The sequence below is a fragment of the Melospiza melodia genome, chromosome 1 (genome assembly GCF_035770615.1).
Source record: "Melospiza melodia melodia isolate bMelMel2 chromosome 1, bMelMel2.pri, whole genome shotgun sequence".
In the NCBI taxonomy this organism is placed as follows: domain Eukaryota; kingdom Metazoa; phylum Chordata; class Aves; order Passeriformes; family Passerellidae; genus Melospiza; species Melospiza melodia.
The window spans coordinates 113,056,284-113,075,870 of record NC_086194.1 but is presented as its reverse complement, the minus strand read 5'-3'; the positions used below and the strand labels follow the sequence as shown (position 1 = coordinate 113,075,870).

The 19,587-nt window shown below is 37.3% G+C and overlaps 1 protein-coding gene across 1 annotated transcript in view; it reads right to left on the bottom strand.

Annotated features, from left to right (window-relative positions):
• Positions 1-19,587, bottom strand: part of ERP44 (endoplasmic reticulum protein 44) — a 47,560-nt gene that overhangs the window by 12,520 nt on the left and 15,453 nt on the right. The window contains exons 2-6 of the mRNA XM_063164698.1: positions 15,683-15,755; positions 13,855-13,894; positions 12,338-12,453; positions 3,311-3,495; positions 2,777-2,892 (exon numbers count right to left, since the gene is read on the bottom strand). Coding sequence (XP_063020768.1) covers positions 2,777-2,892; positions 3,311-3,495; positions 12,338-12,453; positions 13,855-13,894; positions 15,683-15,755 — 530 coding nt within the window. The remainder of the gene's footprint in view (positions 1-2,776; positions 2,893-3,310; positions 3,496-12,337; positions 12,454-13,854; positions 13,895-15,682; positions 15,756-19,587) is intronic.

The window sequence follows — 19,587 nt, the reverse complement described above, 5'->3', positions numbered from 1 at the left end:
AGCCTTCCTAGCGACAATCATGACTGAAGTAAACCACTTGCATCCCAAATAAACCTTCATGGAATAAGAAAGTGAAGCCATGGAAGCCACCTGCACAATCACTGCTTGCAAAGCTGATGATAATCTATAATGAAATACATGCTCCAGGGTAACCCTGTGGTAGAGCCCAGAATGTCCTCTTATGTGTTCTTCCACTCCAGTAGCTGCAGCTATGACTGATTTTTTTTCAGATAACTCAAATAAAGTGGGGACATGATGTGAAAACCCCAAATGCCTGAAGATACACCTTTTTAAAACAACTACTAAAATGGAAACACTTCAGTTTGCATTTTGTCTTTTTTGAAGCAATAATGTACAAGGTGAATCTCTGGAAAGCACACAACCCCCCCACCCTCCCCTGCCATACTTACTTGCTAATGTAAAATTAAAACAGTTCCAAGATTTATCACTTTCTGCCATAAATTACTTATAGTCCATCATAGCCTTTTAAGATGAAAGTATTTTTTGCCTTTTTTTTCCCTGTTCAACATTCTCTTCCATGTTCAGAAACATTACAGATTCATTCCTCTCTATTTCTAAAATCTAACTCTAACAATCTCTTAATGAGATTCTTCATCTATCTCCTCCTGCTTACAAGCCTTCTTTCAATAATCTTCTTCTGTGGTCACTTCAGATCTTAACAGAACTGTAAGGACCAGTTAATTTAAGAACAGTTTTAAGCATCAAAATCATCTGCAACTAAATACTATTAACAGAGTTTTAAAATAAGCTATTACAAGTACCTAAAGACAGAATAATTTTGGCATAAAGGGACAGTTCTGCCTTGACAGAAGTTAGTCAAGCAGCTATGTTCCTCCTGTCAAATTGATTGTTTTACTTTAGCTTAAGAGAAATTTGAACATGACCACTCATGTAACCTCCCCAAACCAAGTAGCTGTTGAACTCTGTCCATAGCAAAACCAAAAGTCCTTTCCAGGGGCTGTTAGGATGCTCAGTCAGAAGAGTTCAACTGATCAATGCCAGCTCCCCATGAAAAATTTTGCTATATATAATCTGAATAAAAAACACTGATCTGTAGCCAGCATCTCTCTTGGAAGTCTTTGCACATACAATTTTTAGGAAGTTGAAGAGCCTCAGCTACTGAGAGATGAAAACATTTAGCTCCCAAGGTTGCTGTTGGGAAGGCTGCACTTTAAAACACTAACAGCTCCAGGCTAGAATGGGAATGGGTATCTGGAGATAAGAATAATGATAAACCTGCTGTGCAATCTTTATTTACACATGCAGGTTATCAATAATCAAACTCTGATCCATTCCACTATGTCTGCTTATTGCTTATATCTGGACAAAAAATAAAAATAAACCCCCTATAGTACTTATAGTACTTCAAGAACAGTGCCCAACAACCAAGTGCTAACACTGAATTGGTGGGAAACTGCTTCTCATTATGGGCAATTGACAAACTGCAAACCAAGGATGAACAGACTCAAAAAGCAGGAGAGTGAATGTTGGAAGTATTGCTATCTTACTAATAAGTTTTAAAATTATTTTTGAAAAGTTGAATGAGGGGCAAAAAATAATTTAAAATTCTAATAGCAACTCATAGTGGCTGTGCTGAGAACAAGGATGGATGCAGCCATCAGAAAACACTTGAGATAATGGCACTCACCAGGGATGAGACTGACAGACCTAGAGACCACAGATTTACAAGTCATGGCCAGGGCTGCTTACACAGTTGTAGCAGTACCTGACTGGGGACTGAAGGAAGGGAAACCATGTGCAACCCTGCACTTTGCAAACACTCATACCCACCCACAAACCATTCCTAGAGACAAACTGGAAGAGGCATCAGGGACTGACAGCAGGTTTTGTCCAAACACATGAAACATTTTCTACCTTGATACATCCTCTCAGTTTCTCTGCTATTCTCCACTACATCCAATTAAAAAAACCCCTGAGGCAACCCTGTGCAACGTAAAATCTGGCATAAATCATGCAAATTCCTGATTTTACAACTGCGGGTAGACTGGAAACCACGACAATCACATTAATGCCCAATCACTTCAAACTGGGCAGTGCTGGCACATTAAACACTGCAGAATCAATCTAGATTTTAATATGCTATTTAAAAAGTGAATCACTCCCAATCTATTCTTCTTCCACTGAATATTTTGAAATATCACTGTAAATCTGTACAAGGAGAAATCCGAATTCCTGTAGATTTTTCTTCCAGACTTACACTGTGTAGCTCACCAATGCAATTTTCTAAGCTACTGCACTGTGCAGTGACATAAAACCTGCATGAAAAAGCCCCAGGCACAGAAATTAGGTATTTTGGAACAAGGTCTGCTCCCCTAACACCAAGAGGAAATGAGTAAGCAACTACATTCCCTAGAGAGAAAAGGAAAAGAAAAAAAAAAAAAAGACAGGGGAAAGAATAAAAAAAACCCTCTCCCTCTAATAATGCAGGTTTTTGGGACACAAATGTCTACCATTCTCCCACCCAAACCTCCTCAGGTACATTTAAACTATACTAACAAAGAATGGCAAAAAAAGAAAAAGGAAGGAAAAATTAAAATTTTAATTTCACAGCAAACATTAAGGCTAAGAAGAGTTTTGTCCTTCTATCCCTTCAGTGTATTTATCCATTAAGGTTTAGTCTCTTCAGCTATGCCACACTGAAAATAATAAAGAAGTCTATTTAATAAAATTATATAGACCTCATTAACAGAATTTCAATAATGAAGTCATGAAATCAAGAAATTTCAAAACTTACCCAAAGGCAGAGAGGAACACACAATCATCATGCAAAATATTCGCTACTCTTTCAAAGGTTCTGTAATTATCAGAGTCCTTTTGCTCAAAGTACCCAATAATATTTCTTCTGCTGCGCTGTAAAAACAAAGGTTGAATTATAACTTGCATCAAATTATCAAAAACTGTCATTACTCCCTACAGATATTAAATTGAGAGATGCCATTCATTCAACAGTCAGTAAATGCAGAAATTATTTCTTTTTTGCCTTTCCAATATTCAGAAGAATATAACAATAATCCTCGTGAGTATTTTTTTGGTGAGGAATATTTAAAAGTATCTTGTCAAATACAACACATGATTCTTTTCAAATTTTTAAAAGCAAGATAAATAACTTAGTAGTGGAATGAATGCAGCTCAAAGTGACCACACTAATTTTTAATATTGCATGTGATCCAGTTTTCCATTCAGTTAAAAAAAAACTACAAGATACTGAACATTCCACAGTTCTACATTGAAAGAAATTCCAGATAAGGAATAAAATTGAAACACTTACATCAAGAGAACTAATTTCTTCCAAATCCTGGACCTCCCGAATAGGGTTACTCTTCTGCTGCCTGATGTAATCTGCTATTGCTGTCACAGATCTCTGGCCCCTGTATTCCCTCTTCATCATCATGCCATTCCGGAAGAGCTTCAGAGTTGGGTATTTGCTTATCCTGTACCTCTGAGCTATATCAGCTAAAAAGAAATTAAGACAATGAAAGCAAAGCTCTACAAATACAGAAATATACTGAACATGGTTTCTTATGCATGTACCTGTCTGCCTAGATGTGGAATCTCTGAATCAGCAGTTCAGTCTTTAAGCAACAAGAAGACAAAGCAAAAAAAAAACCTCAAAAACACTCCCCACAAAAATAAAGCCCCCAAAACCTCCCAAAGCAAAAGCACCAAAACCCTTCACATCTATATTCATCCCATGTACTGATTGTCATGAAGGGAAAAATTACCAAATCTGTGTTAAGCAAAGACTCAGCTTGGTCGTGTACACCCATTTAGTACACTTCCTACAAACAACTAGGAAGGCAAATTTAAGAGCATAACAAGAACATGAGAATCTTCAAAGCTTGTCAATCTCAGTTAATTAACCACTTGAGAAAATATTAATAAAATAAATAATCTATTTTTCTTCAAACTTAGGATTTTCATCTCAGTTGCAATGCTGGAAATACAACTGTCACGTCTAAAATGTTTGAGAATGTAAACCCTGTGCAAAGTGTTTTTTGAAGGCTGTGAAGGCCAGAAGACTGCTGTTCCAGTTCTGAGATGTTCAGGTTTTGAACAAACACAAAATTCCAGGTTTCTAGATTAAGGCAAACACCTCTCTGGTCAACCAGTTGACCTCTCTGGTCAACAGTACCATCATTCCCTCCAAGACAGGTCTTCATTCACATCTGTACATACAGTCCAGACTTCTTCCAGACTTGGATCACACAAAGCTTCACACAACAAAGTAACAAAGTAATTGGCATTAATCTAGGATAAGAGCACTAGCTATTTTCACCTTTATCTAACAGCTCAGTCATTTATTTATCCACAAATATTCTTTTACAAATGTAAAAGAATAAAACCAGAAAGAGGCCTTACAGGAAAATTACAAGACCAGCAAAGAAGAATGCTAAGTAGAAAAAATACAAGTTTCCCACAATTGTGCATCCTGTGCCCTTACAACCACTACCAAGGCACAAATGTGGTTCTTTACCATAACCCACCAGAGTTCTTAACATGCCCCTGTGTCCCTCTTCCACTTTGCTAAATCACTGGGACACAGCAAATTGCAATAGGAATGGCAGCTAGTTCCCAGCCACACATTGATAGGGAAGCTTACACATAACCAGCAAGTGATTCATGCCACACTGAGCAGGATCCAGCCGCCTGGAGTTTTTACAGCAACCTTTGCTATGGTGTAGAAATGTGGTTTCTGCATCTCCAATATTCAGCAACTTCTTTAATCAAAGTTTTTAAGTATTTAATAGCTTTGAATGCTAGTCCCCCTTTCAGATGTGGCTGAAGTCCAGCAAAGAACTTGACAATTTTATGAGGAAGAACTGAAGAAATTAGGTAACCAGATATACTTTGGGTTCTTAGGAAAGCAAGAATAAAAAGAAACAACAAAGACAAAGTATGTAATGTTAGATAGATTTCCAGAAGCACTTTCCTTTGGACTTTGCTTTGCTTAATTATTCCTTCCTGTTCACTCCTCTCCTGGAAATAAATCTAGAAAAAAATAAAATCTCACAGGCCCTGTGAAAATTACTTATCTTCTTTTACAGAGTGGGATGCAGTTTACTTATATCTCTGGACCTAAACTCAACTAAATGCCCCCCAAATATGCTCAGCTTCCCGAGCTACTTAACCATTTGAGGAGACTCGTTCCAGTCAACCACACCCACCAACCACACTTCTCCTTCTTTTCTCTCTCAAGGAAAGACAGAGGTGGTGAATTGAGCAGACTGACCTATCCTTTGGAGACAGAGAAGTTTCATTCAGTTGACAGAGAGAGGAAGGCATTGCAAGTGTGGCCTGTACACATATCCTTACTTTTCACGGACTCCTTACAAGTAACAGGGTACCCTTCAGGTCACCTGGATTAGCCCACAGCAGGTAGGCAACCAAATGGGGTCCATGAGCACAGTACTGAATGATGCGAGAAGAAATCCACTCTGACAAAAACATCCCTTCTCAGCTATATATTTACCACAAAGCAGATTTACTTTCTATCTTACACTTACTCTTTTTAAAAGAGAATGGAGAAGTCTGAATTCCATGCTGCCTGGAGAACTCTCAGTGAAACCAACTGCTGCTACAACAATACTAATCCTATTTGCAGCTTTAGTTACTGAAAATAGTCTTTGTACAAATTGCACGGCTTAGATCAGTCTGAGAACTGAAAACAAAAAAGCCTGAAAACAAGACAATAAGAACCAGGTCTGCTCCACAAAAATGTTCTCTAACATCTTCCAAGTAAACTTCAAAGCTTCACCAGCTTAGCCCAGTTCCTAAAAAGCTTTGCATCACTATAAAACAGCACAGAATTCAGCCTATCAATTCTGACTAAGAGGCCTTGACTTGTTTCCTAAATATCCCAGAAGTGCATTTCTTAATGCACTAATTACAGATAAAATTAAGGTAAAACATTTTATGTCCTCAGTGAAGAGTACTTTTATTTCAAATGAATACAAATTTCTCCATGGAGGATGTCAATATATTCAACATTAATGAACATTAGATTAATAATGTTTTCTTCCCTTAAACTCTACCACATTTTAGTTAAAGTACCTAAGAGCTGCCTGCAGGAAGGTGGCAAGTACAGCAGGAGAGGAATCACTTAATATTTGCTTGGTAGAAGACAAACAACATCTGCAAGCCAGGCATTTCTGCCCCTCTCCCTGCTGACAGAAGGACCTTTGGTCTGACAGTACACGTGAGCTGGTCCAACCTTGACAGGGTCTGACAAGGGACAAGGAGCACAACATGTCCAGGATTCACAGAAACACACTGAGATCAGTGACTGCTCCTGTTACAGAGCTGAGCAAGGGAGCACCAGACTCCACACTTCTTTGTCTCACCACATGGACTTCTCCCTCATGTTATTTCCACAGCTATAGGAGGATGCAAGGGTTGAAGAAGGGGCATTCAGGGGATCATGCAGGTTCTCCAAGAAGGAGATTGCAGTACCTAAGGATGTGGATCTTCATCAAGGGCTGAAGTTGTGTAAAAATATTAATGGCAATAAATGCCCACTGTCCAAGCTGAATTCAAACATTATTTCATAAGTCAGTACCTGCATGATCTTTACAAATTACATTGAGATTCTAGGAATGCTGATATTTGAACTAACACAGAGAAATGACACTCCTACACAAGTAAGTATTTGAAAACCATCTTTTTACAAAAAATAAAATGCAAGTACATGAAAAACTGTTTGAATTAATTCAAAAGTCAAATAGAGTAAACCTTAAATGCTTCATTAAGCCCTGGCACTTGATACAGGTAGAGTTAGCATAAGCAGTGCAACTACAAAATTATATTCCTTTTAAAATTGGAAATACACAATGCAAATACATGGAATATTGTTTGAGCTCATTCACAGATTGCATTAGTTATAGTAAATCCAAAATTAAATTTAAAAATATTTCCTGACATTCCCACTGCCTGTTTTCTGATGAAAGGAGGTATTCGAAACAGACAAGGGCAACCTACCTAAAAAAAAAAAGTCTCCCAACTACAACTTTATGACTTTTTATTTTCTTCAGATATGAAGGTGTGTAAAAGGAATAAGCCTTGTGTTTGTATTTTGCTGAATTAATCATTAAATTATAAATCTACTGTTTACCAGAATAGTTTCACATTAATTATGATAGGAAGCTACTGACATACTTGATCATCATCTTCTCTTCTACAAAACGGAAACTTTGATCACAGCAATGACTGCTGGATTCAGATGATTCTCCTCTTGATTTTGCACGTTTACCTGTTGACATTCAACCACTTCCAAACTGCTCAGACTTTTTTCCACTATTCATTCTGCCAACTCCAACATAAATATCTTGCAGTCACCCAGTTCTCTTGAGATATGCACTGATTGATATGTCTTCTGAGCAAAGCTCTGTCTTGCAACAGGGAAGAGACAGCAGCTCTTGTTTTGAAACAAATTTTTATGTGAAACCTGACATTTACACTCATGTTTTCTAAGAGTCTCCCACATCACCTTCTGAGCAAGATCCTCTAAGAAAGCAGGATTTGTGAGCTATCATTTGTGATCCATATCTCTATCCTATCTCTTGTACTGTCAGCCATTTCTCCAGAGTATCATGTGTTCCTCTATTCAAAGGAATGCCAAAGCCCATTTTTTTGGGGTGTCAGGCTTTTCCCATGGTGTGTACACACATGAGCCAAGCCACAGCTCCAAGCAAGCACACAGCCAGTCACTTCTTTCCCAGAATGCTTCAGACTCCACCATTCTAGGCTACCACCACAAGACACTATCCAAAGTTCAGCTAGCTAGATGTCAGATTCCATCACCAAGAATCTCAATTCCACTGCCACCAAGTTGAAATTAAATGAACCTGAATACAATGAACTTGAGTACAAAGACTTAAGTGTTGAAAAATTGCACCAAGACTCACTACATTGAAAAAGGCTCCCACCCACAATGTAGCTAAGAAGGTCCTCCCCAGTGAAGGACTAGCAATATTTAAAAGGGTCACCATTAACTCAGTACACTGCTCTAATTTTTCAGGGCCATAATTCACACTACGACTAAACTAATATTTAGATTTTAAGTCTACAGGACTGGTTTTCAAAAAATGTGTCCAGTAGGATTTGAACAATATTGCTAATTATCCTAAATGCCTACCTCATCATTTAAGGCAGCACCTGTAGAATTCACATGCTGAACAGAGGACTGTAACAGCCTGAAAAGTTATCTGAAAGAAAATCAGAGTTTCAAAACTCAAACCCTGTAAAAATAACTTCTGAAAATACTCAGTGTCCCTTTTCCTAGAGGAGAGGGGAATGGTCTCTTTATGTGGTCTGAGGAAGAGCTAGCACAAACCCAAGCTACTGCATTTCCTAACTTTGGTGTTACATGATGGTGGTAGGAGTTGCAGCTACACATAGGGAGAGTTTGAATTTTCTGGATCTAACACTAATCTTTACTTTATGTGTCAAATCATCTTAAGTCTTCCTTACCCTTCTGCAATATCTTCCATCTCAAAAATAACAAATCCTTTCAGCTGTATATTTGAAGCTGGAATGACGAAATGAGTATTTCTGCTAGCTCACTTGAGATCAGTCAACATCTTTTGAAGTCCCTCAGGCTACCCACTAGGGCACACTACAGATGACAAATGAAATCTGTCTTTGATAGGTACCTTTTACTTTCATAATACACCATAAATTCTCCCCAGTTAAACTACTGCTCTTGTGACACTTGCAAGAAATCATAAGCCCCACTGGAATACTCAGAAGCGGCAGAATTAGAAAGGAACTTGGGAAAGAATATAAACTAAGCATCCTACTCCAATGATTGTGGTACTGGTGACTGGTATGACGGACCAAAACAGGTAGAAGGAAAGCAATCAATATTCTGTATCAAACCCAGGTAACAGCAAATTCAAACCACTTTCTGCTGCAAAGGAGCATTCACAACAGCCATGCTGCTCTAAGCAGGGCCTCATCAGTAGGCATCCCATAATCTTTGACAGACTAACAAAGTCGCTCTCCTAAGGAGTGCCATCAACAACCTCTCCAAATCACTTACACTTTTTATTTTACCCAAAGATAACTCTCTCAGACTGATTTTTTTTCCCAAGAAAAGTGACACGAATGCAATGAAATCCTCATGTTTGTTTAGAGTTTCATTTAGAGTTCCTTTATGAACTTCCAAATTTGTTATCATTCAATTCTTTTGCTTACCAAAGGCACAGTAGCAACACAATCTCATCTCTGCCGACTAACATTATCAACATGAGCCCACATTGCAGGAACAGCCAGTCACAAAGAGCAGCAGCTCACAAAATTTAGGGAAAATACCACTCCCAGACACATTTGGAGTGGAAGAACAGTTCCCTAAACAGTCTGTCCAGCAAAGCATCTCCTTACATACCCTCAGTGAGAAACTGATTTATGATTGGAGGCACAAAGATGTACTGTTTTTATTTAACTCAGAAACCAAAGGAAAACATGGTGCAGTAGAATCAAACCCCCAATATATATACTTCAATTGACAAGAATTTTGTATTGCAGCTCCTAATGCTGAACTTAGAGAAACTGTCCAAAATATAAACTCTCCCTCAGATAAACATGAGTTCTAGATTGCAATATCCACTCACAGAGAACAGAAACATAGGAAATCTATTGTACCAAGTGAGTTTCCAACACTGCTGCTTAACACAAATGATTAAAAACACTGAGACACAAGCAAGAAAAAAAAACACCAAACAAATAAAAAACCCCAAACCATGAAGCAAAACCTTTCTAATAACATCTATGCAGTAAGATCTGTAATTTTATACGGAAGATCACTTTCACCAGGTATTATACTTGGATAAGAGGTGTCCAGTATTTGAGACAGCTGAATTACTAAACTGAACATACCAAAACCATCAAAGATTTTAACAAGACACAATGTAGCAAAATTCAGACATTTTTAAGTTATAAAAGAATGTGGTCTTGGAAAAGCAAAGAGTACCTGCTTTAACTACCTCCTCCAGATTTACCTTTAGTGTATGTTGCACACCAGCTTAAACACAGCCTGGTGACTTTGCCTACACATTCCAGATATAATTATCTTCTATAATATTACAAACTAGTGTAAAATATAACACATACAGAGGATTAATATAGTGTTAATATGTATATTTTGTATTTTATCACATTAGGGACTATCACTTTCCAGAAAAACATATTTATATTGGCTATAAGAGCAGACAGAATGATGGTTTTGTCATTAGGCATCAAACATTTGGCAGTACATCAATAATTCTCTTTAATTTGCTTTACCCTCAGAAGCTGGTGTGAGCTGTTGGGCCCTGCAGTGTGCTTCAATAATAGTGCATTAAATAGAAAGTATCTATGCCTGAGTAACCATTCTGAAAGCTGTTTTTGAGTGGCCAGAAATCAGCTATTTGGATTCCCTACAGAGTCTTGGCCTCAAAAAGAACCAAATCATTTGTAATGCAAATAATCCACCATCTCTACAACACCATTCTAACAGCAAATTACTAGTGGTATGAAATCTACAGGCATAACAAACCACCAAAATATTGACATAAAACCTCTAGTGTTGCTAAAATATGTAAACACATACAAAAATATAAAGCTTGAGTAAGAAATCCCAAACCACTAAGAATCCTGACACCAGCAATAAGCAAAATACTACACAGGCCCAACCTTGATAATACAGTAATATCTGCTTTCTTACTAAAAAGCTGCTATTGCACACATTAAAATCCAAGTTAAAATACCTAAAACTTTAGGACATGCCAAATAATGGTGTGCCATAAAAAGTACCATTGTTTAAAACCCAGCATATAAATACTAGAAACCAGGAATGACATGCACAACTCTGTTGTTTCAATTCAAAAAGGCAATGTAAATTGCCTGTCATTAAAGGATTTTATTCTTAATTCTCACATTTTACATCTTCTGCAACAGCAGTCATGGTCATCTACTTAAATTAAGGACAAAAATAGTAAATACTAAGAACTAATAGTATTCCAGAAATATAAAGATAAACCAAAACTCCTGGCTGCCTCCTACTACTTAGCCCACTACAAGTACTCCCAGGAGGGCTGACAATCTCTCCTGTAGCATCTCCTCCTCTCAGCTCTCTGTAACAAGCACCAGTTACCTTAATTCAAAGAGCACATGAGAGGATTAAGCATTTCAAACTTTTAAAGCATTTCAAACATTGGTGGGGGGCAAAACAAAAGTTTTCTTAACTATTGCTGCTAAGACATGTCTCATAGCTAAACACTGGGCATCCAGCAGCCCAGACTCTGAGTTATTTAAGAAACTGAAGCTACAGCAACCAAAGCAAGGACTGCAGCAGTTAATTTAAACCTCAAGAATAAAACACAACAACACAGGATGATTTTACTATGGTCTTTAGTGAGAACTTTACAGAAAGTTTTGTTGTCGCTATCTTGACATGACAAGATGAGCCAATTTCCAGTGATGCTTGTCCTTACAAATTAACAGTTTTGTGAAGCCCAAATAGTATAATCAGTATCAATTAAACTGAATTTTTCTGTTAATACTCTTTGGGAATCATAAACCACTGTTAAGAAATTATTCCTAGAAATGCTGGTCTCCAAGAAGCATAAAATAACACAGCTGATCCAACAGTGTAATAAAAATCCTGGTACTATCCATTTGCCTTTCAATGTGCAGCAGATGTTCCTCACATTTTACTTATTAAGGGATTAAAAAAGAATTTTAGGAATTAGTACCAGCATAAAGTAAGATATTGCATATAATTTTCATGCCTGGGCATGGGGAAAACCCAACCCAAACAGGGAACTGTTTGCTGGCATGTGTAACAACAGCAGAGCAAAGCTCTGATCCCTGCCTGGCTGTGTGAAAGGAAACTTACAGCCCCTGCCATGACTCCAAGGTGCAAGGAAGATTTGATCAGAACATATTCTCCATGCTAACAGTGGAAGGTTACCCCTTCCTCTTCTTGGTTGTGAAGACCTGCATCATTTGTTGCACTAGTGCTTCTCTGACATGTGAATGAGCCAATTCAATTTATAATCACAGCCCTATTTCCCTCATTAAATGAGATAAACTGAACTGATAAAAAAAAGGATGTTGATGGATGCAATGAGAAAGAAACACTGGAAATTGCCCTGACAAATTCAGAAGAGGAGGTTTGCTGATATATTAAAAGCAACCCTGGGCTAAATGATGGGCCATCTACAGCTACACTTGGCACAGCTATTTAGCATATTTTTCAACACAGTTACTAACTTGGTAGCAGGACAGCACAGAAAAACCTAAATCAAGATTTACTTACAATGCTGATCACAGTCTACTCTAGCAAACACCACTTGATTCTTATCTGGATACTCTTCTTTGATTACATTAGAAGCTTCCTCAAAAATAGGATGCAGCATTTGGCTGAAGCGGCACCTGTAAACAGAACACAAAATCATGACTTCAAAATATCGCCTTGAAATCTTTCAATTGATGACTACTGGAATATTTCAATCTTTGAAGGAAAAAGGAAAAAAAGAAAACAAAGAAAAGCCTTTGAAAAAGATCACATCTGTCTGTAATCATCCCAGTAATTGAGTGGATAAAAATCAGTTCAAAAGTAACTTGAATGAATCAGGTGCAGAAAAATAATTCTGAAAGAATACATAGTTCAAGATATGCTCCCCTGCTTTATCTCTCTAGGAAACACCATTAATCAATTAGAAGCCTGTAGGAAATACATTCTATTCAGAAAGTATGTTAATTTTTTCTACCTGAATTACCCCATGGAAAGTGATTTTTAAAATGTAGTAAAAGTTGTTCCTTAGATTGTTGAGATTGAAATATTCACCAACACCTTCAAGAAATATCACAGGTAATTTTCTATGGGTCAACAATACAAGTTATAAGTATTATGTTTTCTATTATTGCTCAGGTTTGGCAGAATTTGAGCAGACTATGTTTACAGCAGCAAGAATAAAGAGAACCCTGAGGGTCCCTTCCTCCAGTAATGTCAGATTGTGATGGAAATTCTCTCTTTTTGCCCACAGAAAAGGTGGTAGGATTGTAAAGATGCTTCAGTGGCTTTAGGCAGTTTTGGGTAACAGTAGTGCACAAGCAAGCCCATTACAAATATGTCAATAAAATTATTTTATATTGTGTCCTTCCAAACATATGGCAGATTTTTAAATTGGAGATGTATAATGGCACTGTAGAAATTGTGAGAATGAGACTTCAAGGAGTAGACTTGCAATAAACCAGCCTGCACTGAAACCCACCTTAAACATAACAGTGACAGCCTGGGGATGCAGTTATGTCTGCAACAGCAAACATGTAAGTGAAGAGCAAGTCTTGCTCTCAAAATGCCAAGAGAGCTGAAGTCCACCTTCTGAAAAAACCTGACTCTGGGCAGCCCAGCTGTGTGCTACACATTGATGCAGCATGTATATGTTATATTCCACAATGGCTTCTTGTCTCCCATTCTTCTCCACCCTTAAAACAGAGAATTTCCGTGATCAAAACTGATCTGTTCTCACTCATAAGTCAGGTTACATCACAGACTGGCAGTGTGCTATGTTGAGGGATTATTGCTGTATGCCTAAAAGTAATGATCATAATTAAGGCTGCAATGTTTTAAAACTAAAGCCTATAATAATGTGAACCAAGCAAGCATAGGGAGAAGCAATCAGGACATAAACCCAGGAAAGAATTGGTTTGAAAGCAAGAGACTACCGTATTTTCAATTAGAAAACTACACCCAAACATGATAGTTTTCAAAAGACAGAAGCTTAAATATTAAAAAAAAAAAAAACAAAAACAACAACTTGAATAACTTACCAATCAGCATAAAAATTAACTAAAGCAACATCTGCATTGTCTGAGAAGAAAGAAAAAGAAAAAGCCCAATGTCACATTGTGAGGCAAACTTCTCAGTTCTTTTATTCAAGATTATAAAAGTATGTGCAAAAAAACTACAAAAGCAAATATTTCTAGATAATTCAGCATAAAGCTTAGTCTGATTGCTAGAAAACTGCTGGGGTAAGTCTCATCTGAAAAATAATCAATAACAAACTGGAAAATATGGAAGAGGCCTTCAGTCAAGTGTTCTATTGACTTTATTGATATGTAAGACAAAAAAAATGCAAATACTTAAGGCATATAAGACACACAAAGTAATTAAGTGACATATGCAGCAAAAATTATTTCTGGATTTACAGTTAAGGCACTCCATCCAGAAATTGAACTCTAGTAGCTCTTAAGCACTAGCTCTATTATTCATAAGTGTTAAAAATCAGTCAAAAGCTGAAATCCCAACTATTTGGGGTAGAAGACTGACGAACAGGCAACCTGTCTGTGCAACTTGCTCTGGTTTGTCCTTACTTGTCTTATTTAACCTGGATACTATGGAAAAAGGTTGCAAAGAAATTTTCAGTCCCCAAAACCAGAAAAATAATAAGGGACACTAAAAAAACCGCAGTACTACACGAATACATATAATGAAGTAATGAAGTAATGTTATTATGCATTCCTTTTTACATATTAAGAAAAAAATAATAAAATGGATAAATTTCTGGCCCAAAAATGACGTATTATCTTTATAGAATTTAATAACTAACCATGCTTTAAATTAATTTTTAGTAGTAGTACTGACCTAGACATTTAAAAAATTGAAATACATGCTCTAACTACAGAATATCAGCCACAGCTTTATAAAACAGAAATGCTGACAAAGCAGAAAACTGACAAAGCTACAGAGCAGTTACATGTGAAGATAAGGATGCTGAAAGCCTGGAAAAGACAACATGCTGATAAAGACAACTCTTGAGTAGGCTGGAGAACACCACAGTTTGATTACAATTATGGTGTTAAGATTTTTATTATCAGCAAGGGATGCCAGTGGTGAAGGGGTAAATAACAAGCACTGAAAAGTTAAGGGTCACCCCCAATGTATAAAGTATTTCTTGAAAGTAATGGGATGAATTTCAGAAGCACTCACACTTAGCATATATTTCCCTTTTGTGAATTACAATGTATAAAATAATTTTACATTTTCCACTGTAGAAAAGGTATTTACAAACAGCTCTCATATCACAAAGCAATCTCACATTATAAGGCAGGTTCTAGTCCAGACATTATTAAGGATTTTTCACCCTGGATATATTTGAAACAATGCAATAACTTTTTCCTGCAAAGACAACCAGATACAGGCAAGTTGCATACTTCTCAGAGGGAAAGGTTTCAGACAAGAAACACATATCCCGTTTAATTTAAAGATTCCCATTCTATGAGCCACCAGAATCAGGACAGTGCTTAACCTGGCAGAGCTGAACAAGCAAGATACTTAAGGCCCATAACCATGGGTTTCACTTGCTGCTATTTTTTTGGGGGGAACTTTTAAAATGCCCTCTAGACTAGTTTTGGTTATGCAATCAAGCATTCCCTTCTGCAAACAAGATAACAATTATTTTCTTAAGACACTTCAAATTCTCATTGCAATACATTAGTTCAGACAGCTAATTTCAACCACAGGCATTTAATATTTCTAAGCCAATTGCAATTCATATATTCAAAGCTAGGCTATGAATATTCATTTAATACCACTGCAATGTTCACACAAATAAGTAACTGCAGACATACAAGGAAAAAAATTACTCAAAGTACTCACTTAAAATGTCATCTATATTTCCACTATCTAGACTTGTTATTTCACCTCTTGCTGGATCAAAAAGCCAAGACACCTAAAAAGAGAAAGCAAGCCAGTAAGGTATGTTTCAGCAGTGAAGTAGTAACCGATGTGTGATTTTTAAGTGTTGCAGTTCAAAAGCTGGAGAGAACAGTAAAAGAACTGTAATTCAGTCAATGCATTTCAGATGACGGCAGTACTACAAATATACAAATAAACTACCAATATAACGTGCTTTCCCATTGAAAGAAAAATTAGTTTTTTTAAATACCATTCTCTGTTATGTAGCCAGAACTGTTACAGGTAAATTTGCACCTTTAAGAGTAACTTATACCCATAACTTCACTCTGTAGAAAGAAATGAAACCCCATTTCAGCAACTTCACACAGGTGGGCACGTATGTTTTACCCAGAGACAAGTAATTCATTCTGTCACTTAGAGGACTTGTCTGACAAAAAGTTTCTCATTAAGTAAAGCCTCAACTACCTGCATTTTTATTGCTGTTTTAGGAAACAATTTCAATACATCTAACTCGACTAGCTACAGTCTTTTATCTCCTTCTGTATTTCCACTTGACACTGCTTCAGTCCCAGCATGCAATAGATTCATCAGACTATAAAAACCAAGACACCACATCAGCCAAATCATTCAATTACAAAGAAACATTTATATTACTCTTAATGCAACTCTTGTAGCAATACACAGTTTTATGGATGGACACTCATTTTCAGTGCAACTGGCCCAGATATTTTTCTTTCTAAAATGCACTGAAAGAAATAGGAGGTACAGCTCTATCCGAGGTGAATTACAATTTATTTTTGCTTTGAGAGAGACAAGTGTGCAAATGTTTGAGTAGGATAATATAGATTCTTGTCTGGAACATGAATGCTTCCATCCTGAGTAAGCCAGTCAGAAAGTGACCACTTCTGTAAGCACAATCAGAGCATGGACCAGATGCTCTGCTGTGATGCCTTCATGCCTTCAAGTGATGGTATGGTTCCTCAGCTGACAGAGGTAACAGCAAAGGAAAAGGAAAGTTTTTGGAAGAGAAATGACAAGAATGCACAGATCAAGGAGTTGGGCAGAGATCAGAGATGCACACAGACATCCCGCACTGAGATTCAGCAGCACACAACATACATGCTTTTGATGTTCCCAAGAGACTTATTTACTTCTTGGGGTGCAAACAACATCTGCCTATGGCTCAAGAGGCACCAAGGAAAAACACAGGTAAAAGCATAAAGATCATCCAAATAAAACCACACAGAGCAGCTGTATAGCAGGAACCAGTAATATGGTTCTCTGCTATACAGCTTCTGCATTTATGGAAGAGCTTGAGACCTATAGTAGGACCATGACTACAAAGAACAAGCCTCCAGGATATACCTACCTTTGTTTACAATTTATCAAAAAACTCACTTAATGTCACACACCAAATTTTGTTGCATTTATTACAAGTGTATATGAAATATTGGGAAAAAAACTGCCGAACTGGATTCCTGCTTTCCTTAAGATCAGCTTCAAAGATGGTAGGAAACTACTGCAGTGAGACACTGTTAACAGCTCTAAAACTATCACTGTAAATCACACACTGGTGAGATTTGCAGCAATCAATCATTTTCAATTCTTTCTGACTTGTGGATCACTAATCAGGAAGATTATTAATGTGGATCACTAATCACTTCCCAGTGAAGATAGGGATCCTTTGGCATTTCCTATATGGAGGCCCTTGGGTAGCAGATAACTCTGTCTTGCACTACAGCCCGAAAACACACCAGCTGTTGGAATACATAATATGTACCAGTGCTCTTCTCTTGGTAGTTGAATAAGATACCATTCTTAAATGCAAATCTAAGATTTGTGGTGGAGTTTGCACAGTCTTCCTGTGGCACTTCAACTGCTTGAGACAAATGTCTTAAGTGTGGCTCTGAGACAACTGCACAGAAACAAACTGAGCTGCGAGGTCCAGAGATTAAACAGGCAGTGTAACAACACAATCTGCCAAAAAATCACCTGATTAAGCAAGCTATGCAATGCACAAGTTCCAGCAGGCCAGTGTTCAGGGAGTTCCCCTGAAGATGCTGGCATTGCTGACTAGTGAGCAGCAAGAAGGTAGGATCTGCCTTTGGAGTAAGAAGCTGCCTGTATGGACCCAGATCCACACTGGCCAAATTACAGCCAGAGAAGTAACAGCTGATGGCAACTCTTAGTGCAGACACCTTGCTTGGGTGCTGCCTGGGATGACAGCTTCCATGGTGTTGCTGGGGGGAGGTTCTGGCAGTAGAAGTTATGTTTGTAGTGAGTGATGGGTCAGGTCAGCATGGGCTGGCACAGGTTTTGCTTGTATGCACGTGTTGCTTTGTTGCAAATGTCAGGTTTGACCTGAGTACAATTGAAGCAGTAGCTACAATTAACAATAGCAGCTGAAATATTGCTCTAGACAATAATGGATTGAGTATTTCAACAATAGTTTTCTTGGCCATCATCTGATCCTACTGAAGGTGACTTTGCAAGTTCAATGTTCTAAGGCTTTAGCTGCCTTGCAAGGCCTCAAGAACCTCTGATCACCCTGAAGACCACAGAGTTACTTAACCTGCCTGTAATCTTGGACAAGGTTTGTTTACAGAGAAAATTCACACAAGCCTCTGGAAAGCAGGAGCTTTTCAGTTGCTGCACACAATCTCTGCATCACCATTCATACTCAAAAAGAATTTCCATTGTAGGTCTTGGCATAACTATTTTCACAGGAGCTCAGCAGAGGCACTTCATATTGTCTAAACAAACCAAATGGGTAAGATAACAATTTCTTATACCCTCCTGGCTTTTTCTAGTATAACTTTCCAGCAGCAAGACAAATCTTATCTAATAGAATTAGTTACACGTAAATTAAACATAACATAGATAAGTGTATTATTTGCAGTCAAGAAATAGGCTCTGTTACTTAGCAGATATATTTCAATGGATCAGGAACTGCGGTCATATTTGTAGATTGCCACAACACACTTTAAACACATTTTACTTGCAATGCAAATATTTAAGTGCACCATGAAAGCACAGGACTTACTAACCAATGAGATCCTCTTCTAGACTGTGCTATGTGCAGAAAAGAGGAATTAAAACTAATACTTCTTTATTACACAAATAAATTTTGTGATTGCTTTCTTAACTCTTACTGTGGAAATGTGCATGGAAATGTGCAAGCTGCATGTACTAAGACATTAACACCAAAACAAATATTCCAAGTATCTTCATGTATTGAAGGTGAAAAACAAATTAACCATATACACTATTGTCCATTTGTGTTGCAGTAGTGGAAAAATACTGAGACTAAGAGCACCTTCCCCCAAAAGTTGCACAAAATCTGAGATAATTGAAATACTTTTCTCACTAGAAGTATGAAAATTTCTGTTTCATCAAATATATTCATAATCACATTCTCAAACATTTAATACTGACTAAATAACTGTGGGTGCCAAACTTCTAATAATAAGTAGACAGACTCATGGAAAAAAGCATTCCTTGAAGAAATGTCAATAAATATGCAAGACATACTCCAGGCTGAAGCTTTCATTAAGGTATAATGCCTGTAAGGGAGAAAACACCTCTTTTTGACCCAGTAATCTTGCTGCCCCATGGGATGCAAGAGGGTTTATGATATTACTAGCATTAATATTTATCATAAAGGAATACAAATTTGTATTTGAATTTCTAAGAAGCTACACTGTTTTGAGAATATTTTCTGACCTTTTTTGAGGCATATGCTTGATACCCATGAGCAGAAAACAAGACATTTCTGAGGAAATAATTTCTGAATATCAGCTACACACTTTATAACAGGTATTTATAACATAAGTTCTGAAAAACATACTGGCTAAGGAAAGTACTCA